General features: G+C 41.6%; 1 protein-coding gene across 1 annotated transcript in view; it reads left to right on the plus strand.

The window, feature by feature from the left end:
* The first annotated feature begins 1313 nt into the window (after positions 1–1313).
* TRHR (thyrotropin releasing hormone receptor) overlaps positions 1314–16775 on the plus strand; it is a 34479-nt gene continuing 19017 nt past the window's right edge. Inside the window, exons 1-2 of the mRNA XM_070392265.1 lie at positions 1314–1382; positions 1926–2799. Coding sequence (XP_070248366.1) covers positions 2011–2799 — 789 coding nt within the window. The 5' untranslated portion in view covers positions 1314–1382; positions 1926–2010. The remainder of the gene's footprint in view (positions 1383–1925; positions 2800–16775) is intronic.

Below are 16775 nucleotides of genomic sequence, written 5' to 3' on the forward strand. Positions count from 1 at the left end.
CTTGTCTGCTCAAAATCTACCCTTCCATTGACATCTTCCAGGAGGAAGATCATCTAAACGTCTTAAAAACAGAGTACCAGCCCATTCGCTGAACAGGGAATTCAGTTAAGGGCTGTTTTTCTTACTCAGTTAATAAAATAAAAGTGGACAAGCATTAACATTTGGTGTACTCAGTTGGAGCCTGGAGAAGGGAGATATCTTACCTGAGCTTCCATAAAAAAGTATATAAAGATTTGCCCACAGGCTACTTTAGAGAAATAAAAATCAAAGTGAACTGCACTTTTCTTAAGATAAAAAATAAGATGGGTCTATAAAGTTTCATTTCAAATATGTGGCACCGAGTGGCACTGGCCTAGATTTCCACTGGGAAAGTTTTCACCTACAAATACACTGACAGAAAACATTGGTGAGTGGTACATGGGGATGATAGGCCAGAGGGTTGGTGAAGACGGGAGAGGCACCCAGAGGAATTAGAGAAATTCTCAGAGCGATTAGAGAAATTTTATTAAGTGATGCAGAGGCAGAATTGAAAAAACAAACTTAGTTGATCAAATGCAAGTTTAAGTGGAGGTTCTCAGCTCAAACAGTTTTTTTTTTTAAATACAGCAATATTTGTAAGCCCCAGAAGATGGAAGCTGAAATGGTTTTAAATAAATTTTAACTCATTTTGCATCCACATAGTAGGAGAAGAGGGAGACGATTTTACTGGTTTACAGGAGAAACAGTCTAAGAGTTTCCGTAGTAGAGAAAGAAGTTGATTTCAGCTCAGACAGATAGATATTTTTAAGCTTCAAGGGGTTGTGTCTGGGCTAAGACAGGCATGCTATTCCTAAAGTCCTACCAAACAGGGAGTGTCAAGATATTTCAGGGCTGCTCAGGTCCTGAAGGGCCCATAGACCTCAGACCATAAGCAACTATAAAGACCGCCTGCTTCTAGATCCCTTGCTTGTGATCAGCCTTCCAGATTGAGGAGTGTAACATCAGCACAGTTCAAAGTAAATTCTTCAAGGGGAGGTTAAGAATCAGTGAGGACTGATTGGCATCTGTGAGTGTGTGTGTGTGTGTGTGTGTGTGTGTGTGTGTGTGTGAGAGAGAGAGAGAGAGAGAGAGAGAGAGAGAGAGAGAGAGAGAGTTCTCATTAGGGGGCGATCTGTGATTTGCCAGCCTCGCTGCTCCTGCTGCTGCTGCCTGGCTGCGGCTGCATGGTCCGTCAGCACTTGAACAGGGCTGCGAGGCTCAGAGGAACTGCAGTTCTGAAGACTGGGCACTGCTAAGTGGGCTCCCAGTCAAACAAAGTGGATGAGAATTCCTGCAGGTTTGGGAACTTGGACTTCTTACTGCTTCATCCACCCAGAGAAGCAGGCAGCACTACAGGAGAGAAGGTAAGAGAAGAGATTGCTCTTTCCTGGGTGGATAGGGCAGGGGGCTCAAAGGAGATGGAGACTCAAAGGCTTGCTTTTTGCCTAGCAAAGGGATCTCACCCGCTGAGAGCTAGGGAGGCAGATGCTGATTTCCTACCGGGCTTGATCACTGAGTCCCTTGGCTCCCTCCACCCCATTTCTCCCCCCTCGTACCTTTTTTTATTTATACTTTCCCAAGCATCTGAGAGGTTTCTTGGTATCTATGTTTCAGTTAGCAGATATGCTTTAGTTTTCCCTCTGAGCACTTTTTCAAAACAGGGAGCTTTTTCTGTGTCTCATTTCTTAAGCATTTTTTCTCCATGGAACGGGTCCCTCTTACTATAAGCTGTTCGAAACAGTTTCTCCATCCTACACTAGAGCTGCACTAAAAGGAGTTTTCAGAAGTATGCAGGAGCCCCATTCTTGCAGAAAAAGGGGAGGTGAAAGGAGAGGAGATGAGGGTTTCTGGGCAATCCCTGGATTTGAATGAGGCTGTGAATGAATGTGGACTATTGCTCTTCACAGGGGAAGGGGAGCACTGTGATCAAGGCAGGACGCTGGAAAGAGAATGTTTTGAGAAGCGTCTCAGAGAAACTTCAAGCCACTGAAGATGGAGAACGAGACAGTCAACGAACTGAACCAGACACAGCTCCAGCCACGAGCAGTGGTGCCCCTAGAATACCAAGTGGTCACCATCTTACTTGTGCTCGTCATTTGTGGTCTGGGCATTGTGGGCAACAGCATGGTAGTCCTCGTGGTCATGAGAACCAAGCACATGAGGACCCCCACAAACTGCTACCTGGTGAGTCTGGCAGTGGCCGATCTCATGGTCCTGGTGGCCGCGGGCCTACCCAACATCACAGACAGTATCTACGGTTCCTGGGTCTACGGCTATGTTGGCTGCCTCTGCATTACTTACCTCCAGTACTTGGGCATCAATGCTTCGTCCTGTTCAATCACAGCCTTCACCATTGAGAGGTACATAGCGATCTGTCACCCCATCAAAGCCCAGTTTCTCTGCACATTTTCCAGAGCCAAAAAGATCATCATCTTCGTCTGGGCTTTCACATCCATTTACTGTATGCTCTGGTTCTTCTTGCTGGATCTCAATATTAGCACCTACAAAGATGCTATCGTGGTGTCCTGTGGCTACAAGATCTCCAGAAATTACTACTCACCTATTTACCTAATGGACTTTGCTGTCTTTTACTGTGTGCCCATGATCCTGGCCACTGTCCTCTATGGATTTATAGCTAGGATCCTCTTTTTAAATCCCATTCCTTCAGATCCTAAAGAAAACTCTAAGACGTGTAAAAATGGCTCAACTCCTCAGAACAAGAATTTGAATTCGAAGACCTCTAATAGGTGTTTCAACAGCACAATATCTTCAAGAAGACAGGTAAGCAAATCTGAACATCCAGGTCCACAGAGGAAATGTGGGCTAGAGTTTCTTGTGAGATGGGATCAACTTTGCCCTCCTTAGCTGATGCCTAAACCAAAATACATTCATGCAAACATTTCACAGTGTAAGCTTCTGCTTTACATAATAAATCCATCTCTAAAGCAACTGAAGATCTAAAAATAGATGGGGAGATGTTGATAGCACATCAGCGGGTACCAGTTTAGGTGTTATTAAAGTATAAGGAACTATAAACAGAAGCCCTAGAAATCCACCTTTAAAATGTTTGTGCCTCTTTGGGAAATGGTATCAAAATATTTATACCCTTTCTGGCTTCTGTAGGGGGCAGCTGGATATCTTTTAAGAATTCTATAGCACTGCAAAGATTTGATAAGATAGCTTAAGAAAAGGTGAGATAAAGCAATAATGAAACTTTTCCTACCCTTCTATAGTTGCCCACGACTGAGACACAGGACTGAGGGGGTTCCAGGACCTGCCTTAGTCTCAGTGGGAAAGATGTTATCACCCTCTACCCCCGCCAGGCCCCCACAAAGTGTGTCAGCCTGCAGAGGCTGAGAATGCACTTTGCTCAGGCAATGTTCTGATAAAAAGGCTAACACCAAGCTCAACTTGTTACACACACACACACACACACACACACACACACACACACACACGATTGCATTTTTAAAAATGCATCATTTTCCTACTAAAGCATAACTAAAAACCCTTTATGCTTTCAGATCATCCGAATCCCCAGGTGGCTACAGCTGGGTAGTAGTTTTACTAGTGAGTGAAGTACAACTTCAGTTACAGTAGATATGGTTTCTAAGAAAATATAGGAAAATACGTTTATATCAGATACATATTTATCTATATTTACACAATTGTTCTAAGTTACTTATGAAGTCAGCTTTAAGTTCCTTTCTTTCTTTGCTAAACAGAATAAACACATGGTAAACATTTATGCTCAGAGCTGAAAAAGAAATAAAATCAACAACACTGGCTCTTTCAAATAGTGTGTGTGTGTGTGTGTGTGTGTGTGTGTGTGTGTGTGTGTGTGTAGAATATAATTCTTCCTGTGTACATAGATAGAAACTGAGTATACCTTGAAAGTATGCATATGGATCATCTATTTTAACTCTAGATTAACTGCTATATGAAGAATTATAATTGGAAATGTGGGCACAAGTGCAACAAGCTACTAATAAATGTCTGTGTTTTAGGTATACATGAAATCAATAATGAACTGTAACTAAAAAGAAATATTTACAGAATTTTAAATGATACTGTGGTACTTGATTTATATAACTTTAATTATTGAAGGTACTTAGATTATAGAAAGAGAAGACCTGAACAACTATTAGATTCCTATTGCTTTGGGTCTAGCAGTACTACCTAATACAAGGCATATTTGGCCATCTAGTACTCAAAACTTGATTAAGGGAAATTCAAAGAGAACCGCTGACCATCTGCCAAGACAAACATTAAAAAATACAATAAGATAGTAAAGCATATGTACATCTCAATTAGAGACCAAACGTGGGCTAATGTCTGCAGCAAAGAAGGCCAGCGAGTAAATTTATTCATTAGACTCCAATTGATATTCTTGTTATAAGATCTGAAATATTGCTTGTCTGGTCTAATATTTCCTTCCTTTCAATTACAGTCATTAGTACTGAACAGCATTAAATTGTTAATCCTGTTACATATGCACACTCTTATTTCAAAGCTGTTACAGATAGGCTGTCTTTACAGAGGCTGTGTGGCAGAAGGAAAAGGGAAAATTTTGGCTCCAAACAATCCTGAGCTTAAATGCCAGGGTTCTAATCAAGTTGTGTGATCTTGGAGAAGCAGAACTCTCTGAGCCTCAGTTTTCTCATTTATAAAATGAGGGCAAACAGCAACATTCAGGATTGTCTATCTTATGAAAGACACCCAAAATGGCATGATAATTAACATCTGGGTGTTAATTAGCCTCCTTCATAATTTTCTAGCATGCTGACAGCTATTAAGAAAATGCAGCCAGTCAGAGAAAGACAAATATCATGTAATATTTGTCTTTGATATTTGTCTTTCTCTGACTGGCTGTCTTTCCTTAATAGCTGTCACTTACATGTGGAATCTAAAGAACAAAATGAGCTGACAAACAAAATAGGACCAGAGGCATGGATAAATGAACAGACTGACAGTTCTAATAGGGGATGAGGTGGGGAGGACGGGAAGAGATCAACCAAAGAATTTATATGCATACATGAATAGTCCATGGACACAGACAATAATGTGGTGAAGGTCTGGGGTGGGGGTGAGGTGGAGGCAGGGTGGAGGGGGGCAAAAGGGGGAAAAATGGGGGAAATCTGTAAGAGAGTCAATAATAAAAAAAAGAAAATACAGATTTATTCTTAAAAACATACATTTGCCATTTAAACAGATTATTTGCTAAACAAATGTGTATATCATACAGTACCTTCTTTAAGGAAACTTATAATCATTAGGGCGTTTGGAAATGTACTCCGAGCATGTAGGGTTGTCACAATAACATCACTGTCAGCTAGCATCTGGAGCCAGGCATGCCAAATGTCCTGGAATGTGCAAGACAGTCCTCGCAAGGAAATGCCTTGTTACAAATGCCAATAACACCCTCAGAAAGAAATATGGGATGACATATGAATCAATAGAATCATATTTAAGTACCGTGCCCTGTCATTTAGCCCTAATTATAGATGGGATGGGAGTTCAGAGAAAAGAAAGGAAATTTTGAAGCAAGAGACATCAGAGAAGACTTCACAGAAGAGGTGGCATTTGAGAAGGCTCTGGAAAGATGCCTTTGGAAAATGAAAGTCAGGAGGGACAGCACTCCACACAGAAAGGACCTGGCTGGGATGAGAGGGGTATGGGTTTGAAGAGGAGATAAGGGGGGGCACATAGGGTGGGAATTTTACGGGATGGAATGACTTGGTTGACCAAAATGAATGATGTATTTGGGTGAGTAGTAAAGAGTAAGATGGGATTGATAGCTGTGTGTATGTGTGTGTGTGTGTGTGTGTGTATGTGTGTGTGTGTGTGTGTGTGTGAGAGAGAGAGAGAGAGAGAGAGAGAGAGAGAGAGAGAGATGATTTGAAGGATTTCAACTATCAGGCGGAGAAGGGAGACTGAACTTAGTGCAGAGGCAACAAAATGAGAGTGGTGAACAGGAGCAGCAGGAGGAAAGTGGTGTTGAGGATGATGACTGGGACAGCTTGGTTTGGAAGCCGAGAGATGGCGGCAGAAAGATCCACTCTGAAAGCTGGTGGTAGTGATTTGGGAGTGAGGCTGTAAGACTTTCTATCAGAAAAATTTAAAGTAAGATATGAACTGGGGAGATGTTTCGAAGAAAGAAAGGGTGAGATGTGTACATTATTAGATACAAGCGATGCAGAGAGGACATTCAACGTGGATCAGTGTTCTGAGTCTGGGACAACGGTGGTGCCCCGGATAAATGGGAACGAGAGCCATGAAGTTTTGTCCACAATCAATGACCTTTATCTAGCCTTTTCTTCTTCTGAAGTAATTATTTTCTTAAATCTTTGAAAGTTCAAATCTCCACCTTCTATGACCCATGGACTTCTATTTTAATATTTTCTCTGCATTTTTTTTTCTTTCAGGCAAGTTTAATCCCTGTTTTAATAAATATTATGTCCAGGCCAGGTCTTTCTAACCAAGTTATTACAGTCAAATATGCTTAGCCTAAAAGAACTACAGTTAAAGGGAAATAAAAGAGCATTTGTATGTAAGGGACAAATGTGAGTTTTCGTTTGTTTGTTTTCAAGTTCTATCCCCTATGCAGGAAACCCAGGCCAGATTCTTTCTTGCTCCTATCACTCAGAGATTTAATTACATTTTAGGAAACCAAATAAATATTTGGTAAATTCAATGAAGTAAATTATTCAAACTAATGGCTTGGAATTGCATAGACAAGAGAACTCTCTGATTGACTAAATCTTTTGCTTACAATTAGTTGTTTTGATATTGAGGAGACACAGTTTAAATGATCAGCTTGTCACATCTCAGCTGTATCTAGACAATGGGAAAATACTCTCCCAGTTCAGTCGATTCAGATGTTCGGCATTGTGTAGATAAAATATCTCTATTATTGACTGTACATTTCAAAGGAATTGATTGGAACTTTTGGCATTCTGGAGGCAACAAAAACGTGTGCCTCTGAGGGCTATCATATGGATAAACACAATCCATTCAAACATTTGCTTTCCACGGGACACAGGGGTCTGCACAATACTTTAGTGATCACGCCACCAGTTTTAATTTCAGTTGAGTCACTGTAGCTTTCTTTTCTGTTAGCATAGCTGGTGGGGGAACTGTAACATAACCCAAATAGAAGCTTTAACACTTTATGGCCGAATTTTCATTATGGGTTTTATTTGACTAAACAAGCCTATAAAATACCAAACAGTCTTTGTGTCCATAAATTTCTTAAATGCCTTCTACTTTATTAGAAGAATGTTGGTATCTAAGAAACAAAAGCATTTTTTTTAAAGCAATACATGCCTTTTGTTGCTGTTTCCATTGTTACCACAATGACAACATAAAAGCAATCATGTGTCTTATGAAAAAACACAGAAAACTAGGAATAAGAAAAAAATATCCTTTACCCCACCTCTTAAAACCACAATTTATTAGTAGTTATATTATTTTTCTGATATTTTCATTGCTCTTTTTATATTATTGTATATATACATAGTATATATGATTTTGTATCCTGCTTTTGCATAAAAATGTTAAAATTATTATTCTCAAAGAGAATAGCACAGAAAAAAATGAGAAAGACTGTGAGTCCATTTCTCTCAACCTCAGTTTCCTTATCATTAAAATGGGAATAACAATTACTTATAGAGTCTCTGTTCAAATTGAGTCAGATGTATCAGACAAAACTCATGTTTGCTCTCCTCCCACCTGCTCCATCAGCTATCTTCCCTCACTCCTGTCCTCAGTGAGCTCCAACCCCTAAGCAGGCTCCTAGCTCTCTCGTAAGCAATGCTATATAATAAAGAGGTAATATGCAAATTAACCCTCATGCCCTCACAAGATGGCTGCCTATGACTAGGCTGGCAGAGGGGTTAGTTAGGGACGAACAAACAACTGAACAGCAGGCTGCATGGGGCGACCAGGCCGGAAGTGGGGGGCAGTTAAGGGTGACCAGGCCGGCTGGGGGGGGGGCAGTTGGGGGAAACCAGGCTGGCGGGGGGGGGGGGGCAGTAAGGGGTGGCCAGGTAGGTAGGCAGGTAAGCGATTAGGAGCTAGCGGTTCAGGATTGTGAGAGGGATGTCTGACTGCTGGTTTAGGCCTGATCCCTGCGATTGGACCTAAACCAGCAGTTGGACATCCCCCAAGGGGTCCCAGATTGGAAAGGGTGCAGGCTGGGCTGAGGTGAACCCCCCTTCCCATGCGTGAATTTCGTGCACTGGGCCTCTAGTTTCCTATAACATGATATGCTCATTGAAAATGAAGACCCTCAAATAAAGAAGGGGCTTTAATGTATCTTCTCTCTTCTCCCCCTGCCTCCCTCCAACTCCCACCTCTATTGCTAGTTACTTTTTAAAGAAGAAATCTTAAACAAAAGGAGGAAGCGTAATGGTAGAATGTCAGGCAGTAGGACTGATATTTAGGAAGATAAAGTCCTTAAGTTGTATGGATAGCTTAATCAATGATTCATCTTATAAGGCAGATTGATTATACTAAACTCTTCAGCATTAGGCCTAAATTAGCGGTGTCTGAAGTTCACTGGGCCTGTTTTTATAGTGTTTTCACAGGCCTGTCTTTCATTTATAATTGTTTTATTTGTTCCACTTGTCTGGGTTCAAGCACATCATTCATAGTAAAAAAGTGCAATTTCGTCACTTAGCACACAATTATCTAAAGGTGCCATCTTATTTTTATTATTAAAAAAAAGCTTTACATTTTCTGGTTCATATTCTATATGAGTAAAGACCTTGTGCGCATATCCCATAAAATGACTAAGTGACAATCCCCTGCAGTTAGACGCTTTGTATCCTATGGTTAGATGAACACACATTGTTTGTTCCCAATTTTATACTTGCAACTTTGAGCCATAATTTCCCTAGCAAACAAAAATTATTTTTCCTAAATGCCTACAAAAAAGAAAAACCTACACTCCTTCAGAATTCTCAATTTGGTCACACACACATTCACACACACACTGTAAAGTCAGCTAACCTTGAAAATAATAAGCTATTTTATTCTTCTTAATATATAATATAATGTAGATTCTTGTGAATTCTTTATACTGCAAACAGATATCCCAAGTTCCAAACACATGATGCTGGGGCTGTATCTATGTGCTCAGTCTCCTTCACTAATTTTTTTGATGACATGGGGCAAGGGTGAAAGGTATAAAGCTAGGTCTTGGTCAACATTAAGTAAAATTTTGTAATAGGTCATTTTATATTCACTATCATCCCCAGTGTGATTAAACATTCCCCAACACACTCAGCACTGGGAGAGGTGCAGATGCTATAGGGACACATAAAGACTAACTCTTCACCTTCAAGGAGCCCACTGTGGACCATGCACACAAATACTCCTGAGTGGACCATTCATTATGTTCTACAAGAGAGGACACTCATCAGTGAGGGGCGAAGGAAAAAGGAGGGGGGGGAAATGGAGGGAGATTTTGTAAAGTTCATAACATTCAGCAAGACCTGTAGAGGTGGGCAGAATGTCTAAAAGCAGCAATAGGGAGAAAGGGAGAAAAGGAAGAGACAGTTGAACACAAAAGGGCATTGTCTAGTGGGGGAAGTCCCAACCAGGTTCTAGTCCTGTTACATTTACCTTCCATCTCTCCTCCCTGCCCTTTGGCATTCCACCTACTTCCATCCACCCCCATCCTTACAACTAGCACCTGCCAGTCTCCATAGACAGCTCTAGCAGACATCTCCTGACACATACTTAATCGTTATGTGGACCTCATGTAAATACATCAAATCTAATATGTCTAAAACTAAACCCATTGTTTTCCCTGGTAAACCTCTACCTCTGTGTTTCTTTCCTATTTTAGGTGCCCAAGCCAGAAATACAGGAGTCCCTCTAAGAGCCTTTCTGTCCCACTCACCTGCAAATCTCAGCAATAGCCAAGTCCTGGAGCTTCTAGCTCCTAACTCTCACCTCTGACCTCCTCCATCACACTGAAATTGTCCCAATTCACCATTTGTCACCTGCATTCATCCAATACACACCTTATCAAGCTCTCTGACTTCCATCTGCACACCTCACCCCATCATTCTGCACATTGCTCACTCACAGATCTAACACAGAGATGTGTTATCAAAGTGATCTTTATAGCTCCCTGAGGCCTAGAATTTAAACTCCTCAGCATAAAAAAATAAGATCCTAGATCCTTGCTATGTTCTCAGTTTCATCTCTCTAGCTCTCCTAACTTACTCGTACACTTTATGCTCCAGTGACACCAGATTATTTGTAGTTCTTTGAACTTGCTCTGTTCTCTCAGCTGGAATACCCTTCATCTGCAAACTCCCAGTTATCTTTCAAATCTAAGATCAAATGATGCCTCCCATGCGCCCCATCAAGCTTTCCCTGAATTTCTCAGGCAGATTTCTATACCTAAATGCATAGCTCTAACTCTGTATGTTAGGAGTTCTACCTATGCTTTCACAGAATTTTGCATCTACTTGTGGTTTAGTAATTCTTATGTATCATAATTGTTAGCTTGTCAGTCCTTCCACTGACACTAACATCCTTAGGAGTAAGGCCTTGCATCCCCAGTTCCCTCAGCACTGAGTTTGGCAGTGTTATCAACAGGAGGAAAAAAATCCCAGAATTACAAAAGCATGTGCTATCTGAGAAATAGTAATGAGATTAGCCAGATGTGGGCCATAGATTCATGTTAGGGAGACGTGGGAAACACATCTGGAGGACATGCAGGCTGGGGCCGGATCAATGAGGCCAGAAAACCAAACACAGGATCACCACCACCTGCCTTCCCAGGTCCCTCATCCAGGGTCACGCTCCATAGCCAGCATGTACTTTAGCTTTGGAGTTTCCATTCCAATGGGCCCTCAGTGATCTCTGTCCCTCCATTGACAGGACCATAATGAGTTCCCTCTTTTCATGCCTTAAATGTCTATTTCAAAACTTCCTATTCTCCTCCAATCATTATACCTGGAGTATTTTCCCTCTGAAATCCTCCCACATCCAACCTCTTCTTTCTACTGCCATTTCCTCCATTCCAGCCTCATTTCCTCTCTGCACTGTAGATGAGAACTCTGGTCTCTCTGCTTCGCCAAACCATTGCAAAGGCTTCCTAACCAATCTCCCTGCCTCTTCATTCCCCTCTTCTAAATCATCCCCAGAATGTCCCTAGAGTCACTAAATGCAAACCTGATAGCATCACTACAGTAGTGTAGTGAAGTCTTCCAATATCCCTATTTCTTATAGGTTTAAACCCAACGACATTATCATGGCATAATGGGACATATTTATATTCAGTTTTCTGCCTACTTTCCCAAACTCATCTTCTTCCTTTCCCAACAGGCCATTTGACAAGTGGTTTCCTAAACTGGCCATGCTCTACCATGCCTCCAAGCCAGTGTGCACATCTCTAGCCACAAGCATGCTGCAGGCCTCCTTTACCTCTTACTTCTAATCCACCCTCCTGTAGATCACTCCTCAGAGCAGGCTTTCCGGACCTCCACTGGCAGGGTTTGGAGTTTTCCCTCCCCTTTGTAGCATTTTGTTCTTGCTTCTGTAGGGGACACCATGTTGCTGTAGTGATTTGTCCAAATGTCTTTCCCACCAGATTGGCTAAAACATCATCCCATTCATATTTGTGTCCACAGTGTCATGATAAATGACAAAACTAGTAAAGACTGGATATAAAGGATGAGAGAGATGACAAAGTCAACTATGACTCAAAAGATTTATTTTTTTAAGGAGACTGAAAATGGAATTGTTAAAAGCAATGTTGAGGAAGAGATGTTAAAATCTTCAGATTAAGATGGGGATGTGGAAAATTTAAATTGTAAGTAAATGGTCAAGATCAGCTATGTGAATTTGGAAATCATTAGAATAAAGGGGAAAAAGGTATGACCAAGGTTGAATTTTAAAAGAGATAAGAGCAGACTGACAAATACTGAGTTCTGGATGAAGCTTTACCTTTAGAAAGCTAGAAGGGAAATTGAGTCTTTGCTGGAGATAAAAAGACCTGTTTTCCTCTTTTGGAACATGGCCAGAGGGCCAAAGACAAAATGTTATTGGATTCTCTCAATTGGGAAAGACAATAAAGAAAGAAGAATGATCCAAGGAGAGAGAGAAGGTTCAGTTAAGAGAGTAAGTGGGTTGAATATATTCCTTGATGAACATCATTCAACAAATACATTTTGAGTTAAATTTTAAACAGTGAATTACTCCACAAATATAGAACGTGCACAATGGTAAAAATGTTTATATGCAAGTCATTCAAATCTGTTTTCTCTTCAAAGTGAAAGAAAAGAATAAATGGATTTATCTAAAACTGAGAAGTCATGGCCTGGACACTAGAGTCAAACACAGCTCTTCCGAGATTCATGACAGGCACATGGGAAGAACTTGAATAAGCTAAAAGTTAAATTAGCTCAGAAAATTAAATAGGGCTGAATACATGTGCATATGAAATAGGATGAATAATGTAAAACACCTGACAGCCATATTTAGTTGAAATAAAAATAGATAACATCATTTTGGAGGAGAAACTGCTACAACCTTTCATAAACAACACTGCTGACTTTTGGCTCTATCCGCTGGATAGACTGCCTGAACATAATTATATAGCTGCGGCAAGTAAGTAAGCCATCCCATGCCTCTCCATTCTGTGCCTTTGTTGTTCGAGTTTTATGGGGATTTATGATTATGGAATAACTCCGCATATTTTCTGAAGGCAGCAGTTCGTAGCTTAGAAAATAAGGAAGTGATTCAGAGAGATGTGGCACCATCGTGAGAGGTAGAGAGGGCAGAAGCAGGGTAAAAGCAGGGCACGCCGGGACACTCATTTTAAAGATCATTGGTAAAGTCAAGTGATTCAAACCGCCACCAATAAGCAGACCGACTCCCTGCCATGCTCCCCCTGACAGGGGTTCGTTTTTGTGACTGATTCTACTTGGCACACATTCAAAAGATTATGCATTCAGGAAAGTTGGGTTGGGGAGGGTGGGAGAAAAGCATGCATGGAGATTTTTTCTGCTCTACCAGGAAAGATAGAAATAGGCTCAGATTCAGGGTGAATTTACAAGGGAACTATTTAACAGAAATTATCAAATGCTAGGATGGCCCTCCAGGCATGTCTTTATGAATCAATTAAACTGCTCCGTGAATACCTTAACATCAATCAAGTCAACACTGCGTATAAACCAACTGCAGTGTACAGAGGCGGTGTTATCCTACAACTAAGGATGGTTAAATTATTTCAATCCCTTCCATGGTGTTGTGATATGAAATAGGAAATAGTGGAATCAAGGACAGATTTTCACCTACTCATTAATGATTTTATTGAGAATCTACTGTATACAAGGCACTGTGTTAGGCACTAGGATTGAAAACAGAGTATCTACTCACAAAAACTTCACAGTCTAATAGGTAAAACAGGAAAGTAAATGGATAATTAAAGCCATCTATATATATAAAAAGCAAGCGACCGGAATGCCCTAACAACCGGAATGACCGATCACTATGACACCCACTGCAGCCAGTGAACCACCTGATTGGAGGGTGGGGCTGGCCAGCCAACCTCCTGCAGCCCCTCCCCCCAGCTGGCTCCGCCCCTGATTGCCCCCCTTCCTATAGGGGGTGGGGACGGCTGGCCAACCACTCATGGCCCCTTCCCCAGGCTACTAGCCCCCAATCGGCCCTCTCCACCCCATTTGGGGGTGGGGCTGGCTGCCCTACAGCCCCTCCCTATGGCTGGTCCCACCCCCAATCAGGCCCCCCACCCCAGTCAGGGGTGGGACCCGCCAGCCAATTGTCCATGGCCCTTCCCACCAGCTGGCTTGGTCCTGACCCGGCCAATCAGGGCAGGCCTTCGGGCCAACCTCCCGCCATCTCCTCCTCTTGACAGGCCCAGCCCTGATCCACCAATTGGGGCTGGGCCAGCTGGACTCCACCTGTGCACGAATTCATGCACTGGGCCTCTAGTAAAATAATAAGTGTTATTGTAGGGAAAACCATAGATTAGTGTTACCTGACCTAGATGGCTTGGAGAGATGAGCAACAGAAAGGCTTTTTGGAAAAGGAAATGCTTAAGCTGGGCCTTACAAATGAACAGTAGTTTTGTAGGTGAAAATGGGAAGGGAGACATTATGCAGTGGGAACTATAGAGGTGAAGGTCAGGGGTCCCAAAAGTACATAATCAGTCCAGAGAACTTCAAGGAGCTCGTTAGGGCTGGGCAACAAAAGATGAGCCTAATGAAGCAAGGAAATATGGAATTCATATAAAATATTGAGGGATATGGACAACACTGGAAAATTACAAGGCAAATCATATTATAATCAGATGTATGCTTGAGGAAGGTCACTGTCTTCAATGTAGGCAAAGAATAGACCAGAGTCAAGGATGTTAATTAGGAGAGTGCTGTAACCGTAGGGGCAAGACAAAGATCCTGGTAAGGCATAATATGATACTAGTAAGACTATAAAGAAATAGATGCATTGGGAATAGAATCAATAGACTTGGTGTGAGTAGATGTGAGGAAAAGGGAAGAGAAAGGAGCCAAAGATAACTCACTTGAACCATTGAAAAGGAGAGCGACTGACAGTTGAGAGCCTGTATCACTCCCTGGGGTCAGAGCCACTAAGTGATGTGAGCAAGTTAACTTGACTCAGCTTGCACATCTGTAAAAAGGATGCTAGTAACAGCACCTATCTCTAAAGGTAGTTATTATTATATTATAGTTTAGTGTAAAAGTCCATATAAAGTACTGTGCATGGTGTCTGGAACATGGAAATAGTAAATGGTAGCTACTACAATTATTAATTGTATAGGGTAACTTGCCTAAATGAGGAACAAGGAATGGAGGCACATATTTCAGAATAGTGAGCATATTTCGTTCAGTTTTTCCCATGTTGTACTAAAGTATCTATAGACTACAAGGGTACAGTTAGAAATATAGAATTAGAGCTCAGACGAATCATCTGGCCTGGAGATGTAGATTTGGGAGCAAACAACATACAGATGGTTTATTGAAGACCCTGGAGTAGATGTGATTACTGGAGGAAATTTTGTGGTATAGAAAAGAAACTTTGGAGGGGTTAAAATTCTGGGGAGACTAGGCTGGAGAGCCTGTAAAATAAATGGAAGGAATTTCCAGGGAGGAAAACCAGAAGAAAGTAGAGTCACAAAAGCCTAAGAGAGAAACTTATTAAAGTGGTCAATAGAAAGCTGTAAAGAAGAGAACTGGAAAAGCACCTGAACAGGCATTGGTAACCTTTGTGAGTATGGTTTCCAAAAAGTGTTGGGAGGAATAAATTAGATTTCATGGAGTTCATGAATGAATAGATGGGGAGCGGGGGACTGGTAGTCAGAGAATAAGAGTAGACAGCTGTTCTAACAAACTTGATTATGAAGGAGAGTGAGAGAGAGAGAGAGCGCGCGAGCAGTAATGACAGGGAGAAATAAGTCAGAGTATTTTCATTTGTTTTATTTTATTTTACTTCTTAAGAAGAAGCCTGAGCCTGCTTAAATACTGGTGGACAAAAGTTGAGTGGGAGGAATTATTTGTAGATACACAAACAAGATTCAATTTTGATAGAGCATGGTCCCGAGAAGGCCAGAAGGAATACCATAAAGACGATAGGCAAAGCGCTTTACCTTGGAGAGAAGGGGGGTATCTTTCTTTTCCTGTCAGCAGAGATTGTGTCTAGCTCACTGATACATTTGCAGCACCTAGCACAGTGTCTGGCACCTAGCAGTATCCAATGAATGCCAAACCAATAAGTGGATAAATGAGTGGATTAAAGAAGGAAGGAGCATGATACAAGAAGAGATAAAGACAATTACTGTTACAGATCAATTTTAGGTTGTGGGGCAGGAAGTGATGAGTTCTCACAAGCTGGTTTCTGCTTTCTCACTGAAATAGAATGGAAAGTCATCAACTGAGAATGAAGAGGGAATGGCAGAGGGAGGGGACTTGAAGAGAGACTTGGCCATTCATGCTGGGAAATGAGAGAGGTAGGTGACAGGTAGAATGTAACAGGATTAAGTCCCATTCATATTTGGAAAAACTAACCTGGTACAGCAGTAAATTGCAGATGCTCTGAATTCTTTAGCGACATCTAAACACTTTGCAGTGGGCCTGTCCTGAGACTCATTCCCAGTAAACATGTCAAGAAAATTAGGAAAAATTCATCCATTTGTTTAGACGATCAGAGGCACTGAACCTGATGCTCTTTACACTTTGTGTCCTATTTATTTTTAAAATCTTTATTAAAAAGAATTACATATGTCCCCTTTTCCCCCCATTGAGCCCTTCTAGCCCACCCCCTGGTGTCCTACTTAGATGAGCATTTCATTGTCCTCAGTTTGTTTCCTTTACAGTGGTGGCAAGTGACATAACCACAACCTGTACAATTTCACATTTAGCACTTCAGTCCCTGCACTGAGGCAAGGATCTGTTAGTAAGGGTTGGAATGCATGGGAGGCGGTGCATTACCACAGGGCAGCGACTTCTACAGTCACAAAAAAAGTTCCATCCGAGGCCCCGCCTCCAAATGGATAGAAGCCAGGTGCCTCAATAAATCCCTTACTCAAAAACACGGAGAAACAAACAGCTCATGGCAATAGCTCTGTACTCACCGCATTGAGCCATGTCTCTCCTTTATCAGCATCTTCAGCTGGCATATCTGGTGTTCACAGCCTGTTTTGTTTTCCCTCAAACATCTTGGCTCTTTCCAATTTATCTTTGAAGGATTCTGGAAAC

This window comes from Myotis yumanensis, unplaced genomic scaffold (assembly GCF_028538775.1).
Source record: "Myotis yumanensis isolate MYYU_CA2020_CCGP unplaced genomic scaffold, mMyoYum1.0.hap1 SCAF_15, whole genome shotgun sequence".
Lineage (NCBI taxonomy): Eukaryota > Metazoa > Chordata > Mammalia > Chiroptera > Vespertilionidae > Myotis > Myotis yumanensis.